General features: G+C 38.6%; 1 protein-coding gene across 4 annotated transcripts in view; it reads right to left on the bottom strand.

Annotated features, from left to right (window-relative positions):
- LOC145470201 (serine/threonine-protein kinase MRCK alpha-like) overlaps positions 1 to 26,090 on the bottom strand; it is a 40,777-nt gene that overhangs the window by 9,234 nt on the left and 5,453 nt on the right. For all 4 annotated transcript variants that reach the window (XM_081454032.1, XM_081454029.1, XM_081454033.1 and 1 more), the window contains exons 5-49: positions 25,887 to 26,035; positions 25,069 to 25,162; positions 24,891 to 24,947; positions 23,897 to 24,040; positions 22,424 to 22,485; positions 21,519 to 21,619; positions 20,309 to 20,391; positions 19,900 to 19,979; positions 19,321 to 19,394; positions 18,689 to 18,775; positions 18,039 to 18,161; positions 17,698 to 17,781; positions 17,493 to 17,566; positions 16,830 to 17,004; positions 16,403 to 16,470; positions 16,001 to 16,072; positions 15,542 to 15,580; positions 15,349 to 15,422; positions 14,942 to 15,026; positions 14,666 to 14,722; positions 14,461 to 14,504; positions 14,105 to 14,210; positions 13,867 to 13,991; positions 13,186 to 13,291; positions 12,431 to 12,585; positions 12,168 to 12,268; positions 11,794 to 11,858; positions 11,084 to 11,149; positions 10,913 to 10,966; positions 9,181 to 9,286; positions 8,974 to 9,045; positions 8,544 to 8,611; positions 8,176 to 8,315; positions 7,856 to 7,937; positions 7,049 to 7,192; positions 6,701 to 6,836; positions 5,908 to 5,988; positions 5,088 to 5,296; positions 4,058 to 4,172; positions 3,130 to 3,240; positions 2,446 to 2,526; positions 1,717 to 1,814; positions 1,043 to 1,133; positions 778 to 859; positions 26 to 182 (exon numbers count right to left, since the gene is read on the bottom strand). In XM_081454032.1, the coding sequence (XP_081310158.1) occupies positions 26 to 182; positions 778 to 859; positions 1,043 to 1,133; positions 1,717 to 1,814; positions 2,446 to 2,526; positions 3,130 to 3,240; positions 4,058 to 4,172; positions 5,088 to 5,296; positions 5,908 to 5,988; positions 6,701 to 6,836; positions 7,049 to 7,192; positions 7,856 to 7,937; positions 8,176 to 8,315; positions 8,544 to 8,611; positions 8,974 to 9,045; positions 9,181 to 9,286; positions 10,913 to 10,966; positions 11,084 to 11,149; positions 11,794 to 11,858; positions 12,168 to 12,268; positions 12,431 to 12,585; positions 13,186 to 13,291; positions 13,867 to 13,991; positions 14,105 to 14,210; positions 14,461 to 14,504; positions 14,666 to 14,722; positions 14,942 to 15,026; positions 15,349 to 15,422; positions 15,542 to 15,580; positions 16,001 to 16,072; positions 16,403 to 16,470; positions 16,830 to 17,004; positions 17,493 to 17,566; positions 17,698 to 17,781; positions 18,039 to 18,161; positions 18,689 to 18,775; positions 19,321 to 19,394; positions 19,900 to 19,979; positions 20,309 to 20,391; positions 21,519 to 21,619; positions 22,424 to 22,485; positions 23,897 to 24,040; positions 24,891 to 24,947; positions 25,069 to 25,162; positions 25,887 to 26,035 (4,377 nt within the window). The remainder of the gene's footprint in view (positions 1 to 25; positions 183 to 777; positions 860 to 1,042; positions 1,134 to 1,716; positions 1,815 to 2,445; positions 2,527 to 3,129; positions 3,241 to 4,057; positions 4,173 to 5,087; positions 5,297 to 5,907; positions 5,989 to 6,700; positions 6,837 to 7,048; positions 7,193 to 7,855; positions 7,938 to 8,175; positions 8,316 to 8,543; positions 8,612 to 8,973; positions 9,046 to 9,180; positions 9,287 to 10,912; positions 10,967 to 11,083; positions 11,150 to 11,793; positions 11,859 to 12,167; positions 12,269 to 12,430; positions 12,586 to 13,185; positions 13,292 to 13,866; positions 13,992 to 14,104; positions 14,211 to 14,460; positions 14,505 to 14,665; positions 14,723 to 14,941; positions 15,027 to 15,348; positions 15,423 to 15,541; positions 15,581 to 16,000; positions 16,073 to 16,402; positions 16,471 to 16,829; positions 17,005 to 17,492; positions 17,567 to 17,697; positions 17,782 to 18,038; positions 18,162 to 18,688; positions 18,776 to 19,320; positions 19,395 to 19,899; positions 19,980 to 20,308; positions 20,392 to 21,518; positions 21,620 to 22,423; positions 22,486 to 23,896; positions 24,041 to 24,890; positions 24,948 to 25,068; positions 25,163 to 25,886; positions 26,036 to 26,090) is intronic.

The following is a 26,090-nucleotide window of genomic DNA, read 5'->3' on the forward strand; positions in this document are numbered from 1 at the left end:
TTGTGACAAAATGGACCCTGCTTACCACTGGTAAGTCTTTTATGATTTGAAATCCATCCCCAGGCCCCATATGCGAGATATGGTTGAAGTTGGTTGGGCCCGAAATAAGCTTGGAGCGAATATCAGCGTCCATATCCGCCAGGCCTCCCTCTTTAACTTTGAATCCAAATCGATAAGAGCTACTGTAAGGATGTAAGAAAAAAAAAGTTAATTGGTAAGTGCAGGAGTACAATTAAGGACACGTCCAAAATCTGCCGGAGAAATTTAAAAACGCGCTTTATTCCTACGGCTAGGCCTACCGTCCATGCTAATTCGTCACGAAAACGGAGCTTTTCGAAAACGCTCTGCAAACCGTTTTAGCGTGGACAGAAAAGATTTTGAAAACAGAGCTTAAAATCGAAAACGATGACGTCACGATAATCACGTGATTTCCCTGCCCGAGTTTCCTCAAGCCCTTATCCAAAATGACCGGTGATTGTTGCGTTTTCAAATTTCTCCGGCGTAGTGTGGACGGAAAACATTTGACGTGCTTTCAGAGTGAAAACATCGTTTTCAAATTTCCCCAGCGTAGTGTGGACTGGGTCTAAGACGAGCGAAGATATCTTGATTGAGACCAAAACGTCAATTCTTCTCACCGATTTACAATGCATTAACACCAATGAACGTTTTAGGAATTTGGTGGTATGACAACACCTTATACCCTGGTTGACCAGTTTCTTTATTCTACTCCTTTTTCGGACATAATAATGCATTTCAATTTTAAGAAGCTAAACACACCTTCGCTTGCTGCTCTTTAGTCTCAACATGGCCGCGAGAGCCTTCTTTCCTTTATTGGGATCAGGAATTATCAGTTCCTCTTCTGCAAGGAGACACCACACAGACAACCATGTCAACATTTATTTCAGAGTCAGAGAAATGGATGAAGTGCTTAGTTAGAATATCGTAACTGATAGTTCATTAGGTTTGCCGTTTCTAGCAGCGACGGAGTCATTTTCAATGTTTGTTGTTTTTTTACTTTCAAGTAGCAAACGAGAATACTCACCCTCGTATAATTTATTCTTGAGGTAAATTAGATTGAACTGCTCCGAGGCAGTGCACAGCGCCAGCGATCCATCATTGATTAAAGCATGGCACTGAAGAGAATAATAGACACAATGAAATTAGAAAATAATCAGTTTAGCTGAAATTAAATGTTAAAGGAGCTCAGTCGCTGTGCTTTCAGTTATTTTGGCCACGAACAAAATTACCTTTAAATTGAAGAAAACCTGAAAATAATAGTTTGCTGAGATAGAAAAACACCAAAGAGATAATAATGAGCCATAAAGGAACAAGGATGGTTAAGGATGGAGAAGATAGACACGGATTACAAACGACGAATTTAAAAAGTTTAGGCTAGACTTGTCAAGATGCGCAAACTTTACGTAGCTCCTTTCAACAGTGAGAGGTACAAAACATTGTGGGAATAGACAGAGAACCTGTAATTTCACATTTTACTACGGAAAGGGGTCGGCTTTACTGAACAGTTGTGAATAACTAGAAAAGACTCACTGGCTGCTTTGCCAGTCTAGGGAAATTTTAACTACATATACGGATCCTTTGTTTTTCTTTGCAATGAGAACAAATCTGTTTACAAGGTTCGCAAAGAAACCTGGAATTGACCAGAATGCGAGTGTAAAAGTACTAAAAAACAAGCCTGCTCCATTATTCAAATCCTACCTTCTTTAGGGGAATGGTCTGAAGCCATTCTGCTGTGCTCGAGTCAAACACATCGATAGCTCTGTCGCTGAACGAGATCACATACGGGTGAGAATACCCTGCAAACATAAAACAGCAAACAAAAATAACTTTACATCAAGAGCTCTATCACTCTGCTTTTGAAATCACTAGCCGATTATTAAAGCAGCACAAGAAAAGACAGAATTTTTGAGCTTTCAAGGGTAAATTAATCCCTACGAAAGACAAAATAGGCATTTTGTGTGGCAGCCAGTACACGACGTACGCCATTTCCAAAACCTTCCCGCTACTGAGCGCTGTAAGAGTGCAAAACAAAATTTGATTGGCTAGCCAGTAGCCTGCAGAGCAGGCGAGATTTTTTCGAGCGAGCGCTCACATCGTAAAAAGTTTAGCCGCCATCCTGAATTTTTCATGCAGTGGAAGACTGGGGAGAGAAAGAAAGTTTTACCAAGGGGGTGAATGATAGGCAAGAGGAAGGATAGGGGAGGGGTGGAGCGAAGAAAATCTCATTTTTCCCCTCCCCCATCCCCCACCGTCTAACATGGCGGTCTAAAAAGACGGTCGCAAGGTTGTAACGCTAGCTAGCCAGAGAAGTGTTGCACGCTCATTGGTCGCAACAAATCTAGTGCCCTGTTGGGAGAGCAAAGTTTTTTTTCTCTGAAAGTCAAAGAAGCCTTGAATTATTGTATGTTTTTTTTTTTATCAACTCACCAACATTTGTGGGGGGTGACGGCCACATGAGTTCGTAGCGTCTCGATCGATATCCACTGGATTCGACAAAGATGCCCAGTACTGAAAAACAAGTCGGAAAAATTAGATTTGAATATTTCCATGCTTAAGTAATAGTTTAATTCTATGTTGTAAAACACAACACGAATCATTGGATGATTTATTTATTGATTGATTCCGGCCGGGGCTTAAGCCCAGACCTCAAGGAGACCAACACTCAAAACAACGGCTCAACACTCCTCTTACGACGCGATTAGAGCGGTTTTCAATGGAGTGTCGAAAGTAAACAGGCAATATTACTTTGGTTTTGGTTTTACTACGGTTCAAGATTGGCTGAGTAGTCTAATTGGTAAGTAACTGGTTTGGTATTGGTTCTACGACACTCGGTTGAAAACTGCTCTAACGCAAGACGATAAACGTAATAGGCCATTTCAGAGTTCCCTTTTTCCTCTGGGCAAAACGAGTCTTAGTGCGAAATCATTCATAGGAAAATGTGTACGACTACAGGTTCATTTCCATGCAAATTTGACACCTATGAAAGGTTTTGCACGACTCGTTTTGAAACAGAGACACAAAGTAACCCAGAAATGGCCTATTCACATCCACAAATTTACAAATTATAACTACATTAGGTTGTACAGTTCGACTGCGCAGAGCCTCACTTACAATTGAAACACAAGAGGAACTCTTTGTTAGGCTCTATTGCCACAGCTAGCAAAGCATCAAGCGGGTTGTTGGTGATAAAATTCAGAGTAGGGTCATCTGAATTCACAAGTTCTAAATGGAAGCACAAAAAAAGCATTAAACTCTATGAAACCTCAGGCGAACATTGTTAGCAATTTAAAGGAATGAAGTTTGTTATCATTGATTTATAACACTTTGTGGAGCTCAGAACACACTTAGTTCCAGTAAAGTAAGGGCCTGTACACACTTCGCCGAAGAAATCTGAAAACGCAGCTTTTTTTCCTACGGTTAGACCTACCGTCCACGCTAATCCGTCACGAAAACGGAGCTTTTCGAAAACGCTCTTCAAACCGACGGAATTAGTAAACACCAGCTTTGCGTTTTAGTGTGGACGGAAAACATTTTGAAAACGGAGCTTTTAGAAAGCGATAACGCCACGATAATCATGTGATTTCCCTCAACGAGTTTTCCTAAAACCCAAATCCAAAATGACCAGTGATTGTTGCGTTTTCCATTTTCACGGGCGCAATGTGGACGGGGCTTTAATCAGGGAAGGTTTGACTACACACATGACAAACAACCACTTAGAAGAAAAGATTACAAAAGGAGTCAAAGATGAAAAACGCAATACGATATCAACAAACTTGAAAACAACAGGCTTGAAATTTTAGCATGACATTTTAGACATTGTGCACAAATATATTCTAAATTTCGATTTCATATTTCTGTAATCAGTTTAAAATTTCGATTTTCCACGAGTGTCTCTTTCCGTGAGTTCGGAAAATGTAGTTCAAAATAAAAAACTCTTCTGCTGAAGTGATGATTTTTTTTCATCTGCAATTCGCTTGAGAATGTATAAAGATTCTAAGGAGAAGTTTGTCACGTGTTCATCGGTCAGTCACACACTTACTCTGAGGTTTTCCTTCATCTGTAATACTGAAAATAGCAAACCCAGAAACGTAACCAACCAGAAGTTTTCCAAAGGAAACGCCTAACCACTGGACATTTTGGCTCACAGGCATTTCCTAAAAAGACAAACACAAAACATTTTTCTTTAGTTAACATCCACCCTTCAAACACGCCATACTAGACTAACACTTGAAACTGGTTTCGATGCTCAATGTTTCTCACTTTGTTTTATGAGAAAAGATACTTTGAAAAACTCTTTCCTAGTATTTGGCCAATTAGGTAACAGTGAAAACCATTTGACTTCCAAAAAGTTTACCGCACTCGCTAATGGTTGCAGCTTTTCCCGCGCTTAATTAAGCGCGCTTATCACGGGATAAACCGCTATTTCCTACCAAGCGAAATTAGAACCCTCCCATCACTATTTAGTTTTAAACATCGTATCCGTAAATCTGATCGAAGTGTTATGGTAGAGGATGACAATTGTTCCAACTGTATCCTTTGTAATTCTTAATTCTTTTTAACAATTTATCCCATTAGTTGATTGTCAGTATTAGAAAATAGTTTGTTGGTTTTTAACTATATTATATTGTTAATTATATTGTTAGGCTTTCTAATAGTAAATTAGAAAATAGTCAGTAGGTTATTAATTATATTAAGTGTCCCAAATTAGTAGAGGGTTTTTTTTCCCCATCGGCTAGATGTAAAGACATGTTAATAAAGTTTATGTATGTATGTCCCGCCAAGTTTTCCACGTTTTACATGAAAATCCAGCACGCTGTATCAAACTCGACACTACAACAAAACGCGTTACCTTTGTAAAGAAACTCTATTTTCACGTACGTTTGTGTAATAGCAACATCAAGGAAAGTTTACAACGGTTGACACAAAAAAACGACGATTCTACAGTTTCCGACCATAACAAAATTAACGGCAACGTTTCGAGTCCCCTTCTAACTCAGTTGCGTACGCATCAGATAAACAATTTTAAGGATTGCCTTCTACAAACATTCACGTATTTTCAACATAGTCACCTTGATTTTCAGATGCCTGTACTTTGTTCTGTTGAGTTCGTAGACATATATATGGCGCTTTACTGCCACACACAGACAAGTTGCTGTGTTGTTATGGATGCTACCAGTCGCAAACATGTGACAGTTTTTAGCTTCAGCAATTTTAATAGGTTCTGTGTCGTGGCCGTCAACGGCGGACAGTGGATAGAGTTTTACTTGACGATTTCTTCCTGCAATAGAAAGGTTTTAAAACTATTTAGGAACAGCATTCTTCACAGTTCAAATCAAATTAAAGCTGCAAATCATCCACAAAAAAATTCGCGTGAGAAAAGAATCGGTGCTGGAAGAGTAGGCTAATGTGCGAAACTTTAGAGCAAGAGCGATCTGCTTAAGCAAAAGAAGGCTTCCAACGATTGCAAAGAGTTAAAGTGCACTTAGTTTTGGGTCTAAAGAGAGAGGGGGGAGGGGGGGGGGGGGGTAACAGGCCAGTAAGACTTGTGCAGTATGCTCTAACCAACAAAATCGGAATTCTGTCTTCTCAGGTTGTAGACCATTTTTAGAACCCGTTCACATTTTCCCGCCACATGACTTTCACGTTTTCCCGCGGTTAACACAGATTGCACGTATTTTTTCCGCTTTCTAATTGGCTGATACTGCTTAAGCAGAAGAGTGACGGCTTTATGACCCCTTCTGATTCGCTTTTTAATACAACAGTTTTTTTTTAACCGCCTCTTAAATGTACACATAGTCGACTTTTAATGCTCCAGCGAATGATAAAAACAACAACAACAACAACAAAATTCACGGCACATTTCACGACATATGATGCATCAAACTTTACCTGATATTAGAACCAGAAGCTGTTCATCAGGCAACATCTCTATCTGTGAAACCTTTTTATTGTCGCCAATACGAGATAGACCTAACAGAGAAAACATAACAAAGTAATAATTAGATGTAAGCGCTGGGAAAGTTGCGTTTGTAGTCTGATGGTCAACAGGGTTGCCACCCACCAGAACAAAAAGAAAAGTCCCTGACTTTTCACCGACTGTAAATCAATTTTCACTGACCCTGCAGGATGACTATTCTGGCCATGAATCAACAAAAATAACAATGGCTCAGATAATTTTTACAACAAAATTGCTTCGTCTATACAAAAACATCTAATAAAATAATTTGTGACTTTTCACTGACTTTGAACAGGGATTTAGAAACTCCCTGACCTGATACAAAACTCCCTGACTTTTCCCTGACCTTGAATAAAATCTAATTTTCTCTGACTTTTTCCTGACCGTGGCAACCCTGGTCAACTATCCGTGAAAACATCATCAATTTTAGAAGGTAGCTTCGACGAGCAAAACTCTCAAAGACTTTCACAAAAAGCGTTCGAGGACAAAAGTGCTTTTCCTTAGTTTGCTTATTTTCGACTCTGGTCTACATCTCGTCAACTCTCACTGACTCCTCGTCAAATCTCGTTGACTTCTCGTCAACTCTCGGCAACTTCTCGCCATCTTTCGGCGACTTCTTGCTAACTCTCGCTGACATCTCGTTAGCTCTCGTTGACTTCTCGTCAATTTGTGTCGACTCTCGTCAACACATTCTCATTTGGCTCCATATTCTTGATTTAAACTTACTTTCTTTCATGAGCTCGATACAGAACAATCCATCCTCTGTACCCAGGCACACTCGGTCGGTGTCTATTATCGTCGCACAAAGCGCTTGTTTGATCTGTACATTGGACTCAATGACCTCCTTAGCCTGGTACACTTGCTGTACATAAAACATGAAGTAATAATCAAATATGAGAACATCAACAAATTCGTTTGCTCAAATCGACAGAGAGAGGACAAAAGAAAGACTTAAACCTACAGGAAATACGATGGAATGAATAAAATAGGAACCTAAAATTTAACGCAAAAGCTCAAAATAACTTTGGACTAGTCTTGCGTCGAAAGGATAACCTCTACGTTCAAAGAACTTACCGTCTTGGATATTTCCTTACTGTCCTTGAGAACTTTGTGTAACTGCTGTAAGGCAGTCACCCATTTGACTCTCTCATTTTCAGTTTCAGTTAATATCAACTGCGTTAACGACTCCCCGGGGGGATTCATCTGAGATGCTGTAACCTGTTATCAACGAAAACACAAATTAACCTTCTTTATTGCATACAATTACAATCAGAATCCGTTACTACAGTCACGACCATATACAAAACACTTATACCTTTGGATTCTGTTGAAAGATAATCACTTACTCACTTATTCTGAAACAGCTTATGTTTAACTCACAAGAGTGTTCGAGATAACGATGTTCTTCTGATACTTTCGTCTGTGCAAAAATATAGTTTGTACGTATATACTGAAGTGTCTCGATTTTCTATTTGTTGGACCCTATGTTTAAAACATTCGTGTGACGTGTACCAACCTATCAGAGCAAAAATGCGTTCTCAGCCAATCAGTGCAATACCAACGCCGGCAACAATTGTGACCAAGCACGCGCGAGTTTTCTGCGCTTGGCATGAGTTGCTTATTTTCCCGCGCTTGGTAAGGGTTGCGTAATTTTTCCCGCGCTTGGTAAGGGTTGCGTAATTTTCCCGCGCTTGGTAAGGGTTGCGTAATTTTCCCGCGCTTGGCACGTTTGGGTGTTTTCCTGCGCATAGCACGATGAGCTCTTTGCGCTTGCCAATTGAAAACGGTAAGCGCTGCTAATAAATTATTTTTTTAAACAATCAAAGTTGACTTCAGGTAACAAACTTCTAGCAGAAAGAGTGGGTTGATAAGCACACCTACCCTGAAAATACACTGCAAATCTTTCCTATTTGCATGAATTACATCCGCAGCAAGCACACCACTGACCGAGAATTCTTCATCTCTGCAACAAAGACAGAAACTGTTGAACACCGTTCTATCACTCAAGTTACGTTTGTACAAGGTGGTTCTAAATTTTAAGCTTCTGCACAAACCCTAGTGTGTGACCATTCAAATGAAAGATGTTGAGCAGTTTCTTTCATGTGGTACTGTTCATTACACTATATAAAGTGGTCTGGGACAAGGCTGAAGTTAAACCACCAGTGGTTAAACACGACGGTTTTAGCTAAGGTAACTCCTACCTCATGTCAATGACTTGAGTTGCAGATTGATTAATTTGCGGGGGTTTGTCGCCAGTAACGTCAAAAAGAAATAATTTGAAGTCACAGATGACAGCGAATTGTCGAAGCCAACCTTTCTTGATACCACCGGGTTTTGGAATCTAAAAAATACAAATAGGGTTAGAAATTTTAGCACAAACTGGCAAGCATACAGATTCATTTCAGACTTATGAAACACTGAAATATTGCCCCCTGGAACAGAATTTCTCTCTCTTACACAACAACAACAACAACTCAGGACCATCAAACTGCTGTACTTTGTGAAGAAACAGGAAATGTAATGAAAAACTTCACTACCTGGAAAAAAAAATGTGGCATATTTCGTTTACCTTTACAATTCCTTCTAAAGCAGTTCCTACTCCTCTTTCAGGATCGATTCCAAGCGGTCTTTTGTTCACTGGAAACAAGGACAAAGACACTTTGTCAAGCACTAGGGTCAAAATATAACGAGCCCTTAGTGATGTCTGTTTATTATCAGACATGGTAAGACATTCTCTAATCAAATCATGCAAAAACCAATGTAGGTAAGTACTAAGAAACTTGATCTACAGACAAAGCTGCAAAGTAACGTCATCTGACAACAAGCTTAACTAACGTGTCTGAGCATTTCCACAGTTACTGTTAATAAAACAAAATAACCAACTACTTGAGTGTTTCCAAAATGAATTAAAAGAAATGAGTTTCAATTTCTAGCCAGGCATTTCATAGATTCTATATCCCGTTGCCACACAGACGAACCAATCATAAGAAAGTGCTTACTTTGACCGTGAGGGATTGGGCACACAGGCGGTGCTTGATCAGTACAGGAAACGTGACATGCGTACTGACACACTGAAATAACAAAGAAACGAAAGGTTAGTATGAAAATAACATGAGCAAGAAGTTACGTCACCTGACCGTGACTTGAGTTGGTGTCTTGTTCCCTTTACCCGGGTAGGCAAACATAACAGAGAACAGAGTCCTTACCATCGCATATTGAGCCTTGCCTCAGCAAGCCAATCATAAGCGATGTGCACTGGTTACACTTCGTAGGTGTGGTGAAAGTTCTCACCGAGAATTTGTGCACACGGGGCTGTAAAGAGAGAAAACATTTTATGAGCTACAGGTGTTTTGGAGTGTTTGATTTTAAGTCTAACAATTCTCTAACAACAAAAAAGTGAACAAATGAGAAAATCTAATTTGTTCGTGCTGAACTCAAAACGTGCTGTCATAACACGGCTAATGATATGATTGATGTTTCGAGACATTACTACAGGTAGGGAAGGTTTCAGTTTGTGATTGGCTTAAAATCTCGCACCACTTCTTAATCCAATCAGAAGTGAAAACAAAACCAATCGTGACTCGCTCCCAATCGTTTTCCCGCGCATCGCGTCAGCTACCTGTATTCACTTTCAGTTTTGATTGGTTGATTGTCTGCGTCCTTTGCAATTGGCCAGAGCGATTACGCAAGTTGTGCGACGCTCGATTTACACCCGCTATATCTTACTCTGCGAAAACAGACGCCTCTAGTTACATCCTTAACCATTCCTCCCCTTGACTTAAGAAGCATCTGAGATTCAACGTGATAAATAGATTTCTAAGGCGATCATTGTTGTGTAACATGGTTTTGGAAGATTCCTGTAGTCGTAATAAAACGATCTCTGTGGAGACGTGTCATCATCCAGGGAAAACGTTTTCGGTTGAATCTCACAAAAGAAGGCAGTACAAACGGACAATAACATTTTTCAGGATTTAGGCCTGTCCACACTACACCAGAGGAATTTGAAAACGAAGCCTTATTTCTACGGTTAGGCCTACCGTCCACACTAATCCGTCACGAAAACGGAGCTTTTAGAAAACGCTCTTCAAACTGGAGGAATTTGAAAACGCCGGCTTTTCGTCTTCGTGTGGACGGAAAACATTTTGAAAACGGAGCTTTTCGAAAACGATGACGTCACGATAATCACGTGATTTCCCTGACAGAGTTCTCCTGAAACACGAGAAAACCCGAAATGACCGGTCATCGTTGCGTTTTCATATTCCACGGCGTAGTGTGGACGGAAAACACTTGATGCGTTTTCAGAGTGAAATCTCCGTTTTCAAATTCCTCGGGCGTAGCGTTGACGGAAAACATTTGATGAGTTTTCAGAGTGAAATCTCCGTTTTCAAATTTCTCCGGCGTAGTGTGGACGGAAAACATTTGATGCGTTTTCAGAGTGAAATCTCCGTTTTCAAATTCCTCCGGTGTAGTGTAGACGGAAAACACTTGATGCGTTTTCAGAGTGAAATTTCCGTTTTCAAATTTCTCCGGCGTAGTGTGTACGGAAAACATTTGATGCGTTTTCAGAGTGAAATCTCCGTTTTCAAATTCCTCCAGCGTAGTGTGTACGGATAACATTTGATGCATTTTCAGGGTGAAATCTCCGTTTTCAAATTCCTCCGGCGTAGTGTGGACGGAAAACATTTGATGCGTTTTCAAAGTGAAATCTCCGTTTTCAGGGTGAAATCTCCGTTTTCAAATTTCTCCGGCGTAGTGTGTACGGAAAGCATTTGATGCGTTTTCAGAGTGAAATCTCCGTTTTCAAATTCCTCCGGCGTAGTGTGTACGGAAAACATTTGATGCGTTTTCAAAGTGAAATCTCCGTTTTCAAATGAGTGTAGACGGGGCTATAGCTATCAATACACCTTGCTTTTGTGATAAAATAATATGATAATTCACCTGTGGTGGTGCAATAGATGATACTGATGAAATGGATGATCTGATTGAAACGGTCTATCAAAAAACACAAAAACAAAAATAGAAATGTCAACATGTTAGGAATCACAAGCCTTTATAAATGAGACTGGATGACCAATAATGGATGTCTCGAATAACAGTCACAAGACTTACATCAGGAGAACTGCTAGCACCAGATGGTTCACCGCGGGAAAGCTCCCCAAGTTGACTCTCTGTTTCCTGTTAAACAGAGTAACGATTCGACCAGTTACACAGTGTAAATTAATGGTTCTTACAAATTGACCTGCTAATTCATTGCGACACAAGTTTGCACGGGAAAGAGGAAACTGAAGAACTTAATTTTTATTTTTCGCCGCATTGAGATACCTAAGGTTTGCAATATTCCTGGCACTGCTAAAAGGAATCTTTGCCTTGGACAGTAAACAACGATGTTGTCTAACTAGCAAGATATTTTATTGTGAGAAAAATTCTGTGTTAGAAAGCAAAGATTACTTGCTCAATGAGAAGTGAAAACGAAAGACGAAAATCTGGAGTTTCTGTAGTTATTTTAAACCCAACTGGTTAAGAAACATGTGGTTTTATGCATTTCAAAATTGTTACTCGATCAAAATTTAAGGGGATCAAATCAGTTGTAATTTCTTTCGCACTCGTTACACAAGAAATCTTGCAATAACATACAAGTTTGGTTTACAATATTCATCCAAAGAATTCCAATTCTGGACATGAAGTGACGTAACTATGGACAGCCAAGACAAATTCTGTTCTTGTAAGATTTGGCACTCATGAAATGAAGTTGCCCATAACTTGAATGACAATCAAGTTATTATCGATTGTTTTTACATTTTCCACTGTTGAAATGTTACCTCAGAGAGACTATCAAGTCTTGAGTCCCGTGTAGATTCTTTAACATACAGGAGAGGGAAACCATCTGTCAAACAAACAAAATTTCAATTCTTACCTATTTTCTAGACCCCAGAACCTACACCAACACAATAAATTTGACGAACGTAACCTGCTTGGAAAGCAAGGGCTCCTAGTTTTCTGTTTTCAATCACTGCGTGACCGATGCTAATTAAAGGGATGCTTATTTTAGGACTTAGATTGAATTTTCCAAACCTCCAAAGTCACATAACCCTTTTGCTCCCAAGATCTCAACATTAATTCTCCTTACTGTCTACCCTACACCACTTATATTGTCAATTACGAGAATTCGGTGTTCAATCAAACAACAACATACCTGCAGACCTGCCACCAGCTTTCAGTTGCTCAATTTCTGCTTTGAGTTGCTTGACTTCTTCTCGAAGAGTGTCGCACTGTGCTTCTGATTCTCCCAATTTCCTACGATCAATACAAAACATGTTAACAACAACAATTAACACTTAACAGTAACTCTGTTGAAATGCAACCCCATTATAGTCAATCCAGTCGTGAAAATGTGACCCCATCCGACAGCACATCCCTATTAGCCTGTTAATAGGAAGTATCCCCTCGGGTTTTTACCTCTCATTAGCTACATTTGCTGCTTTAATTTTGTTCATCTCTTCTGAAAGATATTGCTTGGCTTGGATCTCGGCTTGGAGATTTGCCTGCAGTGTTAATATCTCTTGTTTGTCAACTTTCTGCGATCTCCTCATCTGCCACTGGTTCTTCTCACCCTGTAACACGTGTAAGTATAAAACTGATATAAATTCCACTTCCAGATTACAGTCAAACCTCGCTTGTATGGACACCAAAGGGGCGGAGACCAGTGTCCATATTATGGAGGTAAAGACTGTCTATGATGGCAAGTCAACTGTTTATAATTTATTCATAAGGAGAGGTTTGTCTGCACCATACTAGGGCTTAGAAATGGTACCTACAAAATCTTGAGTCTCGGAAACTTTTGATTTGATTTTGAAATCTTGGAAGCATTTCTGACGTTTTCATATGGAGAGGTTTGGCTGTACCATACTAGGGCTTACAAATGGTACCTACAAAATATTGCATCTCCAAAACTTTTGATTTGATTTTGAAATCTTGGGTGCCTTACTGACGAGTCACAACGTCCCTTTTTCATTAGTTTCCAAGTCTAAAATCCTTTAAGTCTTAGTCTCAGACCTTTTATACAAGGGTCTCAGGTGACCTCTCGGCTAGTCCTGGATTTTACCATCCATTGCCCTTCATAATCAAAAGTCCATTCCAGTCAAACAAAAAAAACAAAAAGAAGCCAGGTGGCTAACATATTTCTGGTTGACAGAGAACTCCATAGTACATACCCGTGGTATCGTGGCATATCCAGATGATTTGAGGCCTTCTAGTTCCTCAGTCATCTTACTTGCTAAGGCCTGAAGATAACCTCTCGCCTCTTTCTCATCACTCACCCTGAATAAAGTACATGTATGTATGTTAACATTTCACTTGACCAGAGTAGTTTTAAAGTTACATGTATTTGCATTACTACATTGATTGATTTGCTGAAAAAAAAATTCCATAACTTTCTTCTTCAATCAGAAGTAAAATCAAAACAAACTGTGACTGGCAGCTACACATTTTCCTGAAGTTTGCATCAGCTACATGTTTGCCTTGATTAATGATTGGTTAACTGGACTCTGTGTCCTTAGTGATTGGCCAGAAAAATTTCTTTGGTTTTGGATTCAACACACTAGAGCAGTTTTCAATTGAGCGTTGAAAGTAATTACACAATTATTTTGGTTTTGGTTTTGGTTTCACTACGGTTTAGGATTGGTTGACTAATCTAATTGGTAAGTAATTGGTAAGTAATTGGTTTAGTTTTGGTTTTACGACACTCAATTGAAAACCGCTCTAAACCAGTTTTAAGTTCCCGTAAGAACACCCAAAATCTTTATCCAAGCCATTCTTTTTTAATTTTCTTTTTCTTTTTTGTAATTTTTTTGTCCTTATGCCATTCTTGAAAGCCAAAAGTGGGTAAAACATACCACTGAATGATTTCAGCAATCTGGGCTTCCCAATGAGCGACAGCATCTTTCTTTTCATTGCTATCTCTCATCTCTTCTTCAAGTTTGCGATGAGCAGAGACGGTACGTTCCAATGTCCCAGTCAACTAAAGAATAAAATTAACATGGCAAGTAATATCCAGGATTTCAAACTCTAATTGATTGATTTATGTAAGAAGATTATGGAGTGGATCAAACGTTAACATTCAGTGACACGAACCTTGTCAATGTCAGCTTGAAGTTTCTTGTTCTCTTCTTCAAGAAGTGTCTTGTTTCTCTCACTTTTTCTTTTCAGTTCTTCAACTGCTTCTTGATGCTCTCTATGACTGTAACAAAGAGACAGGCTTCAAAAAAAAACAAAACATCCAAGCAAACACATCCAAGCAGCACTTTCACATGGTACTGTACACAGTAACTCTAGCTTTTGAGTCTGTGGATGAAACCCGAGTGTGTGACCATTCAAATGAAAGCTATTGAGCCGTATTTTTGTGTACTGTTTATTATTAGTGTGTAACATTAAATTAAGGGATATTGAGTAGTATTTTTACTCATTCAGCACTTTTTGTTATTACATACCTGTCCATTCTTGCTTCATTCACCTTGGCAGTTAATGCTGACACCTGAAAAATAAGCCAGATAATTATCAGCCATTCCGCTGAAAACCCAAGCATATGGTGACAATGAAGACTATTGGTTGAAACGTCACGATCTACATCACAGGTGTCCACTGCCTGAGACAAACAGTCATACTTTATCTTTATTGTTCTTCACTTTGAATTACCTCATTCTTCAAGGCCACTCTGCCTGACTCCATGTCAAGAAGCTTCTCTCTAAGTTCCTGAAAAAAATGAAAATAAACACAACAAAAAATCAGTCAAGAACACCAACACAACTTAGATCCTTCATGCTTATGTAGGAAAGAAAACAAGATAGACACGATCAAGAACACTTTATTCTGTACCATTTTGCTATTTATACATCACATGAAACTTGCATATTATGCGATTAAACATACCACTCATTATAATCAGAAAAATTTAAAAACAGATAGACTTACCTTGACTTCATTGGAGTGTTTTTGTTGCTCTTGTGTAGCAGTTTCCTCATATTCCAGTTTGAGTTTCTCAATCTCTGCTTTCAGTCTGTGATCAAACAAGCAATCAAAATATCAAAAAGTCAAGTGTATCATATTCTGTTCTTAACTTATTTTGCAAAACACCAAGACTAAATAACTGTAAAAACACCAAATTAAATGACTGAAAGCCAAATTCAAGTTGGACAATACACTTTTAAAGACAATCAAGAAATAAGCAATTATTTTTTAATCAAATTCCATATGGTGTCCTTGTTCCTCTTTTTAAAACTTGCTATCTACAGTTTGGATCGCAGTAATTACAAATGGATCAGAGATTGCAGAACTAATCAGGTATCAGGATTCAGCTTGTAACAAGCATAATGTAATACCTTGTAATTTCCTGCTGCTGCTCTTCTGCTGTTGTGTCTGTGGGAAATGGTCTCCCCAGACTTCTCTGTTTGGCCTATGTAAGTAACATAGAATCAGCTAAAATTATGATAAATGACTAGTACGCTACCCATGTTTTGAGTGATGTTTTCAAAAATGTGTAATAAACAGCACTGTTAAGTTATCAAATATTACCTTCAAGTATTCAATTTCTTCCTCGAGTTGTTTTGCATTCTGAAAGAGGGAGGATGTGCTGTGTTATTAACATTGCATAGTTATATCTCTAGTAGAAGGAAACTTTGCATCTGTCATAGATACCAATTAAGGAGCAGAGAAGTGCTAAGAAAAACCAGGGCAATGTAACGCCACAGGTCTTCAGAATCAGCACTAACTGTACTCCAGTTTTCGTCAGCAACTGGACAGATATCTCTTTTAAGTTATAACCTTTGTGTTGATTTGAAACTTGAAAATAAACACACATTTCTCTTTGTGTGACATTTCAATAGTGGTTTCAGGCCATCACAATTGTATCAACACAAAATTCGCTATGAAGATACATCTTGTAGCATCAAGCACGAGACAACTTGTACAGAGGCAGTACTGACACAAGGTAACACAATAAACAACATCTAGCAATCCTAATCAGTTATTAACCTGGTCGCTCCTTGTTCTAAGTTTGCGTTCCTTGTTAGCTTCAGCTGACATTTCCTCAACCTGAGCTGCAAACTGAGAATAAAAACACTTCCATTTGTCCCAAGCTCAAAATCTAGACTCTCCTTAGTCATTGTCAAAAATCCACTTAAAAGTTAGTTGCAAGAATTTGGTGACAAATCAGATTAAATCAACACCCTGAAGTTGACAAACTGGTTAGAATGAAGCTCGTTTCCATTTGAATTTCTGTGTTCACAACATGAACACTCAACAGCAAATTGCTATTTGGACTGGTTACAACAGCCAACAGAAAATTTCACAAAATTAATAGGAGACCGTGTGTGAAAAGTGAAAAACTCATATAATGCATTTTCAATGACAAAAATGTTTTCAAAAAGGACTTACTTCTCTTTTCTTTCTATCAGCGTTTCGCACTTCTTGCCTGAGACCATCAAGCTTTTGTAATGTTGATTCTGTAAAACAGTTAAAAGACAAGGGTTAGAGCTGTTTTCAGTAGTGTCAAAATAAGTAATTACTTTGGCCAATCACAAAGGGCACAGAAAATCCAATGGACCAATAAAAACTCGAAGCAAATCCATAAAGCTGACAAAGAGAATGGGAAAACATGTGCAAGCAAGTGGAGATTGATTTTGGATTTACTTCCAATTGGATGACAAAATAGCATGAATATCGTAAGCCAATCACATAGCATACTGATGACTTTGGTATTGGTTTTACAACACTCATTTGAAAACTGCTCTATTAATAATATTTTACAATTAAGATTCAGTAATCAACAACAACAGTTAAAAGGAAACCAGCAAGTCCTTACCCATTTCTTCTTCCTTTTCCCGAAGCATTCTTGACACCTTGGTTTTTTGTGATCTTATATCAGCCAGCTTATCGTTTAATTCACTAAACTCTGCCATGGCTAGTTTCCTTTGACTATGTGCTTCCTTCAGTTCCTTCTGTTGTGCAGCTATTTTTTCATTCGCCTCCTGAAGAACCTAAAATTATCAAGCAGGGAAGAAATTTAGATTCTCTTTTCTCAAGTTCACTTCCACAGTGAAAATATAGATCATCACCATCATCTGTCCTCATTGCACCATCGGACACATAAGCCCTTAGATGCCAGTGGCTTAAACATTTACCAGAGAGCTGTTGGAGGTGGAGGGAAGGGTTGCTTCAGGGTTAAGCCCTAACTCAGTGTACTGATTCTCCCTCTGCCATCAATACATCTACCTTTGTTCTTATTGGGACAATTTTGATGAAGAATGGCTTCCTTTTGGCCTATGTTCACAACGTGCATTGCTGATATTCTGAGGAGAGCATTTAAGTGCTAATCAATATCAGAAGATCCGACTTTGCCTGGCCTTTTTCACCTCTTCTTTTCAAACATTACAGTTTAATGTTAGTAGTAACAAATACAAAATCATTTTCCACAGAATTTATACAACATTGCAACTGCTTGGCGAGAAAATAAAATAGAACCAACCCTTTCAATATCCTCTTTCTCCATTTTCAGGCCCCTGACCTCTCTGTCCAGAGACCTCATCTTGGAGCTCATTTCTACAAGAAAAGAGAGCTTCAGTGAACCTAAGGTCTTGTCATTAAATAATATACACTAACATCCCGGTCACCAAGCCACAGTTACCGCTAAACTGTAAAAATGTTACTATCCTTTAGTAAAATAAGGTTACCTTCATTGTTTGACTCCAGGTCTTTCCTTGATGTTAAGGCATCTTGAAGTTCTTTTTCTAAATCTGCGGATTGAGCTTCATACTCTGTTGATTCAAAACAAAGTGAATTAGAGACAAGTATCAACATGTATGTACATAAGTAATTAACCTTACTTTTCTTTGGTCAACATGGCTTTTAACTCATGCAACTAACTCTTTCAATTCATTCCGTGATTTCTTAGTGCTACAATCACAAATGAGAGAGTTTCTGTTGGTTTAAATTCTGCAAGAGAGGTTGAATTGGGCAGTTGAAGAACAACTTGCTCAAACAGGAAACATACCCCAACCAAGGTTCTACTCACCCATAATTTTTTTCTTCATTGATGTCATTTCATCTTTCAATCTCTTCACTTCCACTGAATCCACCACATCACTCTTGGGTCCATCAACTGACAGCACTTGATCTTGTAAAGCTTTTGTTGATTCTACATCAGCACAGTATAGCAACAATTAATCATACCAAACAATTAATCATAAGGACTAAGCTGTAGATGAAGCATGGAGTGATCCGATCTAGTGAAAATCAAACAAGCATAGTGGGAAGCAGAATAGAGATTCCACTTATGACTTGTTGCTAAAGATCTACTAATTGTAAGAGATGCAAGCAGAACCTGAAGAATAAACCGATCACAATGCTTGATTCCAGGCAGCATGATTTCTTGATTCTTTCGCATCTGCTTCAGACTCTGACAATTTCATGTTCACTGGATCATAAGTGATGGTGTCATACAAGGAATTGGTTCCATCAAGCTTATAGCTCTGCTCATGACTCCAATTTAAGTCATGAGTTAACTTACAACTCCAACTCCATTGCTAATTAGTGAAAGCAGCCTTTAACTTTTGATTGAAAACAATCTGCGAACCTAACAGCAGTAAGTGACCATCCACTGTAGTCATATTTTGTTTTCAAACATTGTGCAAAGATAATGACTTGAACAATAATCCAACACACCTTGAAGCTTCCTGACAAGCTCCGTTCTCTCTCTCTCAAGTCTCTGTATTCTTCTTTCATAAGCTTCAACAGATAGTGAGCTGGGGACTAGACAGATTTTCATATCCAATTAACATACTGCTGAGATTAATTTTACAGATAATTATTACCACACAGATTGGCTTGTCAATGATATTTTGTCTCGATGCGTGAAGAATATTGTGACTCAACGTTCAAGTGTTATTTTCCACATTTAGTCAAACCAAGTTGCAACTCATCTATCAAACATGTTGACTTTTTGTCTTTTATATCACTCCAGCAACTGCACTGTACATTTTTGTTTCAAAATTGCTCAAAAATTTTTTGTGTGTGTCAGTGGGTCAATGTTTTGACTCTATAAGCCTTTCCAAATACAGCTAGCAGTATGCGAGAGAAACATGTAGTAAATGAAAACAATGCATTTGATGTCTATAATTAAATTATTTGTCAAAGGTGTGAATCTATGAGCATGTTCCTTAAGACAAATCATAGACACATATGCAGTGTTGACAGCTAACAAATTTTGGAACTTCACTGATTAAGCGTCAAGTATCACTTAAAGGACAGGAGAGAAAGCACTATTTCTCTAGAGTTTGCAAGAAACAAGTATTTACCATTGTTGGCAACAGGCTCCAGAGTGATATCTCCAGCCTCCTTGACTACAGTTTTAGCTCTATCAGACAGCCGGCTAGAGTGCAAGAAAAAATATGTATAAGTATGTATTTCTTTTCCGGCTTAATTTTAACTTGTATTGCATTATTTTCCACTGGGAATCGCAGTGGAATCCCAGTTTTTCAAACCTCCAAGGGAAAAAAAAATTAGTTTGAAAAAATGGCTGGTTTGTGAAATTCGGGGTAAAATTGGTGTTTGATTGAGGGGAGGGGAACAAATTCTGGTTAAGTTATCATGGTGTTCAGAATATCAAGGGCTCAATAACTCAGGATTCCACTGTAAATGAGGTGTTTTCTATTTAGCTGAGAGAAGCAAAAGAGAAAAGAAGACACATTATGCAGGGTTTGACAACTCCACAGCCAGTTCAAACTTTTCTGCATGAAACAGATTCCTACTTCCATGACACCTCATGCACTCCCAAATTCCAATTTGATCCAGAAACAGTGAGCGTGGCACTGCTATTTCCAATTTCTTTCATGTTATTGTATTTACTTATTTCCTCATTTGCTTATTTGTTTCACCTGTTCTCAGTAAATGAAAATCCAATAAATGGCAAATGATGTCCAGTGAAAGGTGACACAGAGGATGGCCTCACAGCATCCTACAAAAAAGTGTTGTAATCAGGTTTCAATTCATGTATCCTAAGAACACTTAACAACCTTGACAAATTGCACACAGAAACCTATAACAAGGTAGCAAAGAACAGAGAAATTAAATTCACAAAATCTAATCATGTCTTCCCCTGGTAAAAACCCCCCTGAGATATTGAATTCTCAGATATGATAATTTGAGTCTAACTGAAAAACTACCCCATCCCTTTGTGTAACAAAACCTTATGAAAGTCAATGGTGAATCTTCCCACATGCAGGTAATTTTTTATGTAGCAATAACGTCACATCATTACAAAAAAAGGAAGTTCTCTGCACATACATTTGCTCTTGAGTCGTCAATGTCCACATCAAAATTTGAAGTGTCTGATGGACTGCTGACCTCAGGAATGTATGGAGCGACAGCTGAAACAACAACAAGACAACAATAATTAACGCCCAAGTTGCTAGAGGAGGGAAGGTGCCTGCGAAGCCCGGGGGCTGCAACCGCAGTCACATCCCAAGGCACTAGAACACCCGACTGGCCTGCCCAACCTGCAACCAAACCACAAGCCCCCCCCCCCCCCCCCTTCAGGCACCCATTACACTCCAGCCAGATAGCTCAGTGGAAAAAAAGACCGCTGAAAAAAGGGGGGGATAGGGAGGGAAGGCCGAGAACCGCTAAACTACTATAATTCAACTGACAATGCCATGCTAACAAAGCAACGAACACACTGCAAGCACATGGGACAACAACAGACGTACTAACCAAGAATACCGCTGGACAATGTCAGCCCCAAGGCTCCCACAACCATATGACTGCAGCAAACGCTACAGAATGCAACAAACACTTAACAAATGTTAACAGACGGCCAAGACGCTAACAAACACCAACAAAAACGTTACTACCCAGACTAGCTCCTAGTCATTAACTATGTTAAATTCCATTTAACTATATATAAACTGATTCTGAAACTTTTAACAAATCAAGCCAAAAGTATCAACAGTGTCATGGTGTTCTACTGAGATTAACTGCTTTAGGTTGGTCAAGTTAGTTATTATATGTACACACACTTGCCCAGAGACATGGTAACACCTTCATATGAGCCATGTGGCTCATAAAGCCAGAGCTTATCTTGGTCTCTGTAGCATGAAGTGACTAGGAGTATTTCTACTCCCCCCTGGATGGGATACTAGCCAATCACAGTGTCTTGCCCATAAACAAAACACATTGGCTTGAACCCGGACTGCCTGATTTGGGGAAGAGTGCACTAACCATGAGGCAACCATGCCTTCCACACCAAGAGACATGTATATTAACCAAAACACTTTTTCCAGCCCACAACACATCCCAACTAACTTTAAGTGCCTCAGTTAACCCAATCAGATCAACAAAAACTGACTGCAGTTTAAACAGCCGGTCTCAATCAAACACAACCTATTTTTAACAACATTAATCCACCAATCATAAAACCATAAATTAATGACTTCCCAAAATGAAACTAAACATGGTATATTCCTAATGAAAATATAAAATATTAATTACAACTTACTATCACCAAGGTTGTCCCAATCAATTCCCTCAAAGAAAGGGTGATTTCGAAAGTCGTCAATTCCATTTTGACCTAATCGCTGCTCCATTTTGCAGCACAGTCTGAAAACAAAACAACAACAAAATAAGTTCAATATTGTGAATTCTAATCAAATTTGGAAGAGGATAGGTGGGTGCAGAGAGACTCATTACTTGATAAAATACCATTTGTTTGTAACTACATATATGGAGGCTGTGTTCATCAGGCCAGTACTTATCTCCAATTTCTGTGGCATTAAGCAACAAGGAGTATTATTATATGGCTAGCTCTGTGAGTTGGCCAGATGAACCAAATCCAGCACTGTGATTGGCTAGATGCAGGCAAGATTGTGCTATCTTGCCCACTTCAAATTACCTACTGTGTCCCGCAAGAAAATGGTGTTATTTTGCTACCTGATAAATCCTTTATTGACACAGTTTGTTCTTTTAAGATGGCTGAATATTGACTTCATTCCTATTAACTGTGTGATTATGGACCTTGACCTTGTCTCAGTCCATAAACACACAAAATATGAACTTAGCCAATATCCAACCAGCTTGACCTCATGCTTGGTCAATAACCCAGATATACAGTCCCCTTAGTTCATCGCAGGGTTACACACAGCATTAATTTTCCCAGTACACAATTATACACCTGGGTATACGTATACACCACATTTATACACCACTGCAAGTGTCTTTCCCAAGAACATGACACAATGTCCCCGGCCAGGACTTGAACCCTGACCACTTGATCCGAAGGCGAGCGCACAAACAATAACCCACTGCGCCACCTGCCCCCATGCCTGCTGTGATGTAATAAACTAGGAAAAACATATCATCTAAGTGTAAACAGACACTAAAACTACTTGACTTGAATAAACTAACCTCTGCATTAGATCTCTTGCGTTATTAGACACTTCTACATCAGAAGGAAAATTGAATTTGCCCTGTAAAAATAATACATACTGGTGAGAAAGAAATTAATGATTGTTTTACAGTGATTCCACTCCAAAATGAGTCCTTGACAATAATGTGATGGACTTCATTTTGTTAATCATTACCATAGGTACACCAAAAGAATCAAAATTTGCTAACAATATTTGGCCTCAGTCATAACTGCAATTACTCAATATTATGTGAATTCATATAAATAAAACAAACAATACATGGAAACTAGAAAGGTTTTTGATAAAAGAATATTGCAGAATTAAACAAGAAGATCTTTAAGATCTTACAACCACGCTTTTAAAAGTTAACTGTTTTGGTAGCATGAGTGACCCGAAGAAAAAAAAAACGAAAAAAAAATATCGGTTTTGAACCTATTTCCAGCAAATTTGGCACACTGGAAGCTGAGAAAATTACTCTATTTCCGGTCATCATTTTTCAGCTCTTTTCGTCATATCCCCCCCTCGGGAGGGTTTTGTAAAGTTAGCGAATTAGTTGCAAGCCACCGTAATGGTGATTGCTGTCGGCGAAATATTTATTTGCTAAAAAATTGCGGCCAAATCTTTCGGAGATGGAAGTCAGGACATTTGTAAGGATACAGAAAGTAATTTGGGACCAGTTGCTGACTTGTAAGGCTGAAATTATCCAGAAGTAAGGTTTTTTTAACGTGAACGTAACGAAGGCCACGCGGTGAATAAATTATTGGCTCTTCTCACTGTCTCGTTCTGTTTTTTGTTTCGTTCTCTTTTGGAGTCCGCCGAGGTCATTTTTTCGTCTAAATAACTTGAGAAAAGTTCGAAAAAGATGTTCCTCTTGAATTTTCAGCTTTCAGGCAATAATCCTGGATTTTTTTGACCGAAACGTAGGTTCACTGGTTATGTTAATGTGTTTCGGTGGCTATGGGCGACCGTCGCTTCCTTTGTTGACTCACGCAATGAAGCTAGGTTACAAAAAAAATCTAATAATATTTAGTTCTGGTTTTGTTCGATTTCGTGAAGCTGGATTGTCAACGAATAGATTTTAATACTGCCGATATGAGGTAGCTATTAACGCTAAAGTGATATATCGCTTCGATGTCAGGGTTTTGAAGAGATTTTTTTGCAACATGTAGGTTCGGCGTGATTTTGTAATCTGAGATTTCTGTTGACCCTGAAGAAACAAAGTTTGGCGAGTAAACATTACAGATTGCGTAATTCAAAGTTGGCCGAGTGGAGATCTGCGTCTGGTCTCCGACAAAAAAAAAATTAAAAAAAATAAACCAAGGGTAGAACATGAACCGCGCTCGGCCCATGGCCGCGCGGTTAATAATCATTCAAGCTCAAATAACTCTTAAGGTGGTCTTCTACCAAATTCTCAAAACTGATATACACTGTATATAGCAACTGGTAAAGAGAATCACTATTTTGAACTTACAGTGTGGCTCATGATTTTGCTGTATGTTTCCACCAGTGATTCTGCATAAAAAGGAGTTTCACCAAACAACATTTCGTACATACAGACCCCCAACGACCACCAATCGCATTCAACACCATATTTCCCTCTACCGTCCTCCATGGCCTGTGCACAGAAAACAAATGATTACAATTAATTAGAATTCCATTTTAGCAGCATCAATGTAGTTAAGGATGGATTAACACCACCAGGCCTCAGCATCCAATTAACTCCTTGAGTGCCTATATGGTGTACTCAGCACGTCATGAGTTTTGTCCCTGAGATGCCTATATGACATACTGGGTATACTGTATAGCCAAACTTCCGGCACAAAGGAAACAACTTTTATTGGCATCTGAGATTCGTAGAAGGTTTTTCAAGAGACTGCTAATTTCCCATTGCTGTGATGTCATATGGATATCAAATTATGTCAACCTCAGTGAAATTACCCACATTGAAGAGACAATTCTATAATCTTTCAGAAAATGCATTCAAGTCTATAGTTTAAGTGAAAAAGTTTATGGCATATGAAGGTTTTTACTACACACCCATTTTCAGTGGAAATGGTATGGCACACAGCATTCAAAGCGGTCAGGCACTTGAGGGATTAATTACCTCAGAATTACATGACAGATGACACATTAACAGACCTGCCAATCTCTGATAAAGGGAAATCCGGAGACCCATAACAAAAATCAGGAGATTCTACAAAAGTAGCGAGACTCTTTTTTCCTGATAAAGATTTAGTGATAAAGATACAATGAACCCTTTTTTATATTTGATCAGATTGCGACCGCTTCCCTGTGCTGTGCATGCATCATGAACTTGCAAAGACCACAGGGAAACTTGGCATTGAATCAAGGTCCATTTACAAGACCCAAAGTGGACAAGGCTGCTATGTTTCTATGTTTAAAATGCTCCGTCGTAAAAAAAAAAGTTAAATAATTATTCAACCAAATAAATGCTCCAAGAGTACCTGCAGGATTTCAGGAGAGATGTAGTCAGGGGTACCCACAGCAACTGATGACCTAACCTGTAAAAAGATCAATAACATGGCAGAGTTTCCATAACTGTGCACCTTGGTTACTATGTTTAAACAGCTGTAAAACAAGTTAATTAAAAACTAATTTCTGTTTAAGCACAGATCCACTTACAGTGCCGTTTTTGCCAAGCTTTGAACAAGAACCAAAGTCTGCCAATCTGATGTGTCCACTAACATCAAGAAGAACATTGTCCGGCTTGACATCCCTGGAAAAAAAAATATCAGTGCGAACTTCTGAAAGAGCAGTCTGCAGCCCGAATGTAGTAACCTGTAAGAGCCGGCAGCTGGCTAATTTCACCAGCTAAGTGAGAGCCTATCACCGGCACAAATTTCACAAGAAAACAGAGTTTTGGAGTAAGTCTTTTAAGGCACTAAGCCCAGAGAAGCCAGCGCCTGTTTAGTGTTTTCTTAGCAATATCCCAGGATATACACAGTGGTATGTGGAATTTAATTAATAAATGGTATGTTTATTTTCATAATAATAATAAACCTAGTCCTGAAATTGGCAAAACAATGTCCAAGTTTTTGTGTTTTTTTTTGTGTTTTTTTTTTTCTAAATATATCTTCTTCTAAGTTTCTCCTTTCTTCATTCTCTACTTTTGTTATCTTCATCAGACAAGTGCGCTTTTTTCAGCAATGCATTAAACATCTATGTGAGTCCTAAGAGTATTAATATATTTATTGTTAATTACAAATGTTAATTATACTAGAAATAATTATTATAACAATTGTCAGTATAGAAACAACCAGCATTATAATATTATTCTAATATTGACACATGATATTTTAAAATGTGCAACTTGCATCACAATTATTTATATGTGTGAATACCCAATGGGAAACAGCTCTTAGACAGAACTAAGTGACACTGGCACTTAGTCTAGACATGATTATCTTGTGTTTTATTATTTTTTCATTTTTTTACCACACCTGTGCACGTAGTCCATTTTATGGATAGAATTGACGGCTAGCACCACCTCAGCCAGATAAAACTTGGCCATTTCCTCCGGTAAATGATCTTCATATTTACTTAAGAGAGTCAAAAGATCACCTCCGCTATAATAATCCATGACAAAATACTGCACAAGAATTAAAAAAAAAAAAACACTGTTAAAACAGATTTAAAGTAAACTC

This window comes from Orbicella franksi, chromosome 15 (assembly GCF_964199315.1).
Source record: "Orbicella franksi chromosome 15, jaOrbFran1.1, whole genome shotgun sequence".
In the NCBI taxonomy this organism is placed as follows: domain Eukaryota; kingdom Metazoa; phylum Cnidaria; class Anthozoa; order Scleractinia; family Merulinidae; genus Orbicella; species Orbicella franksi.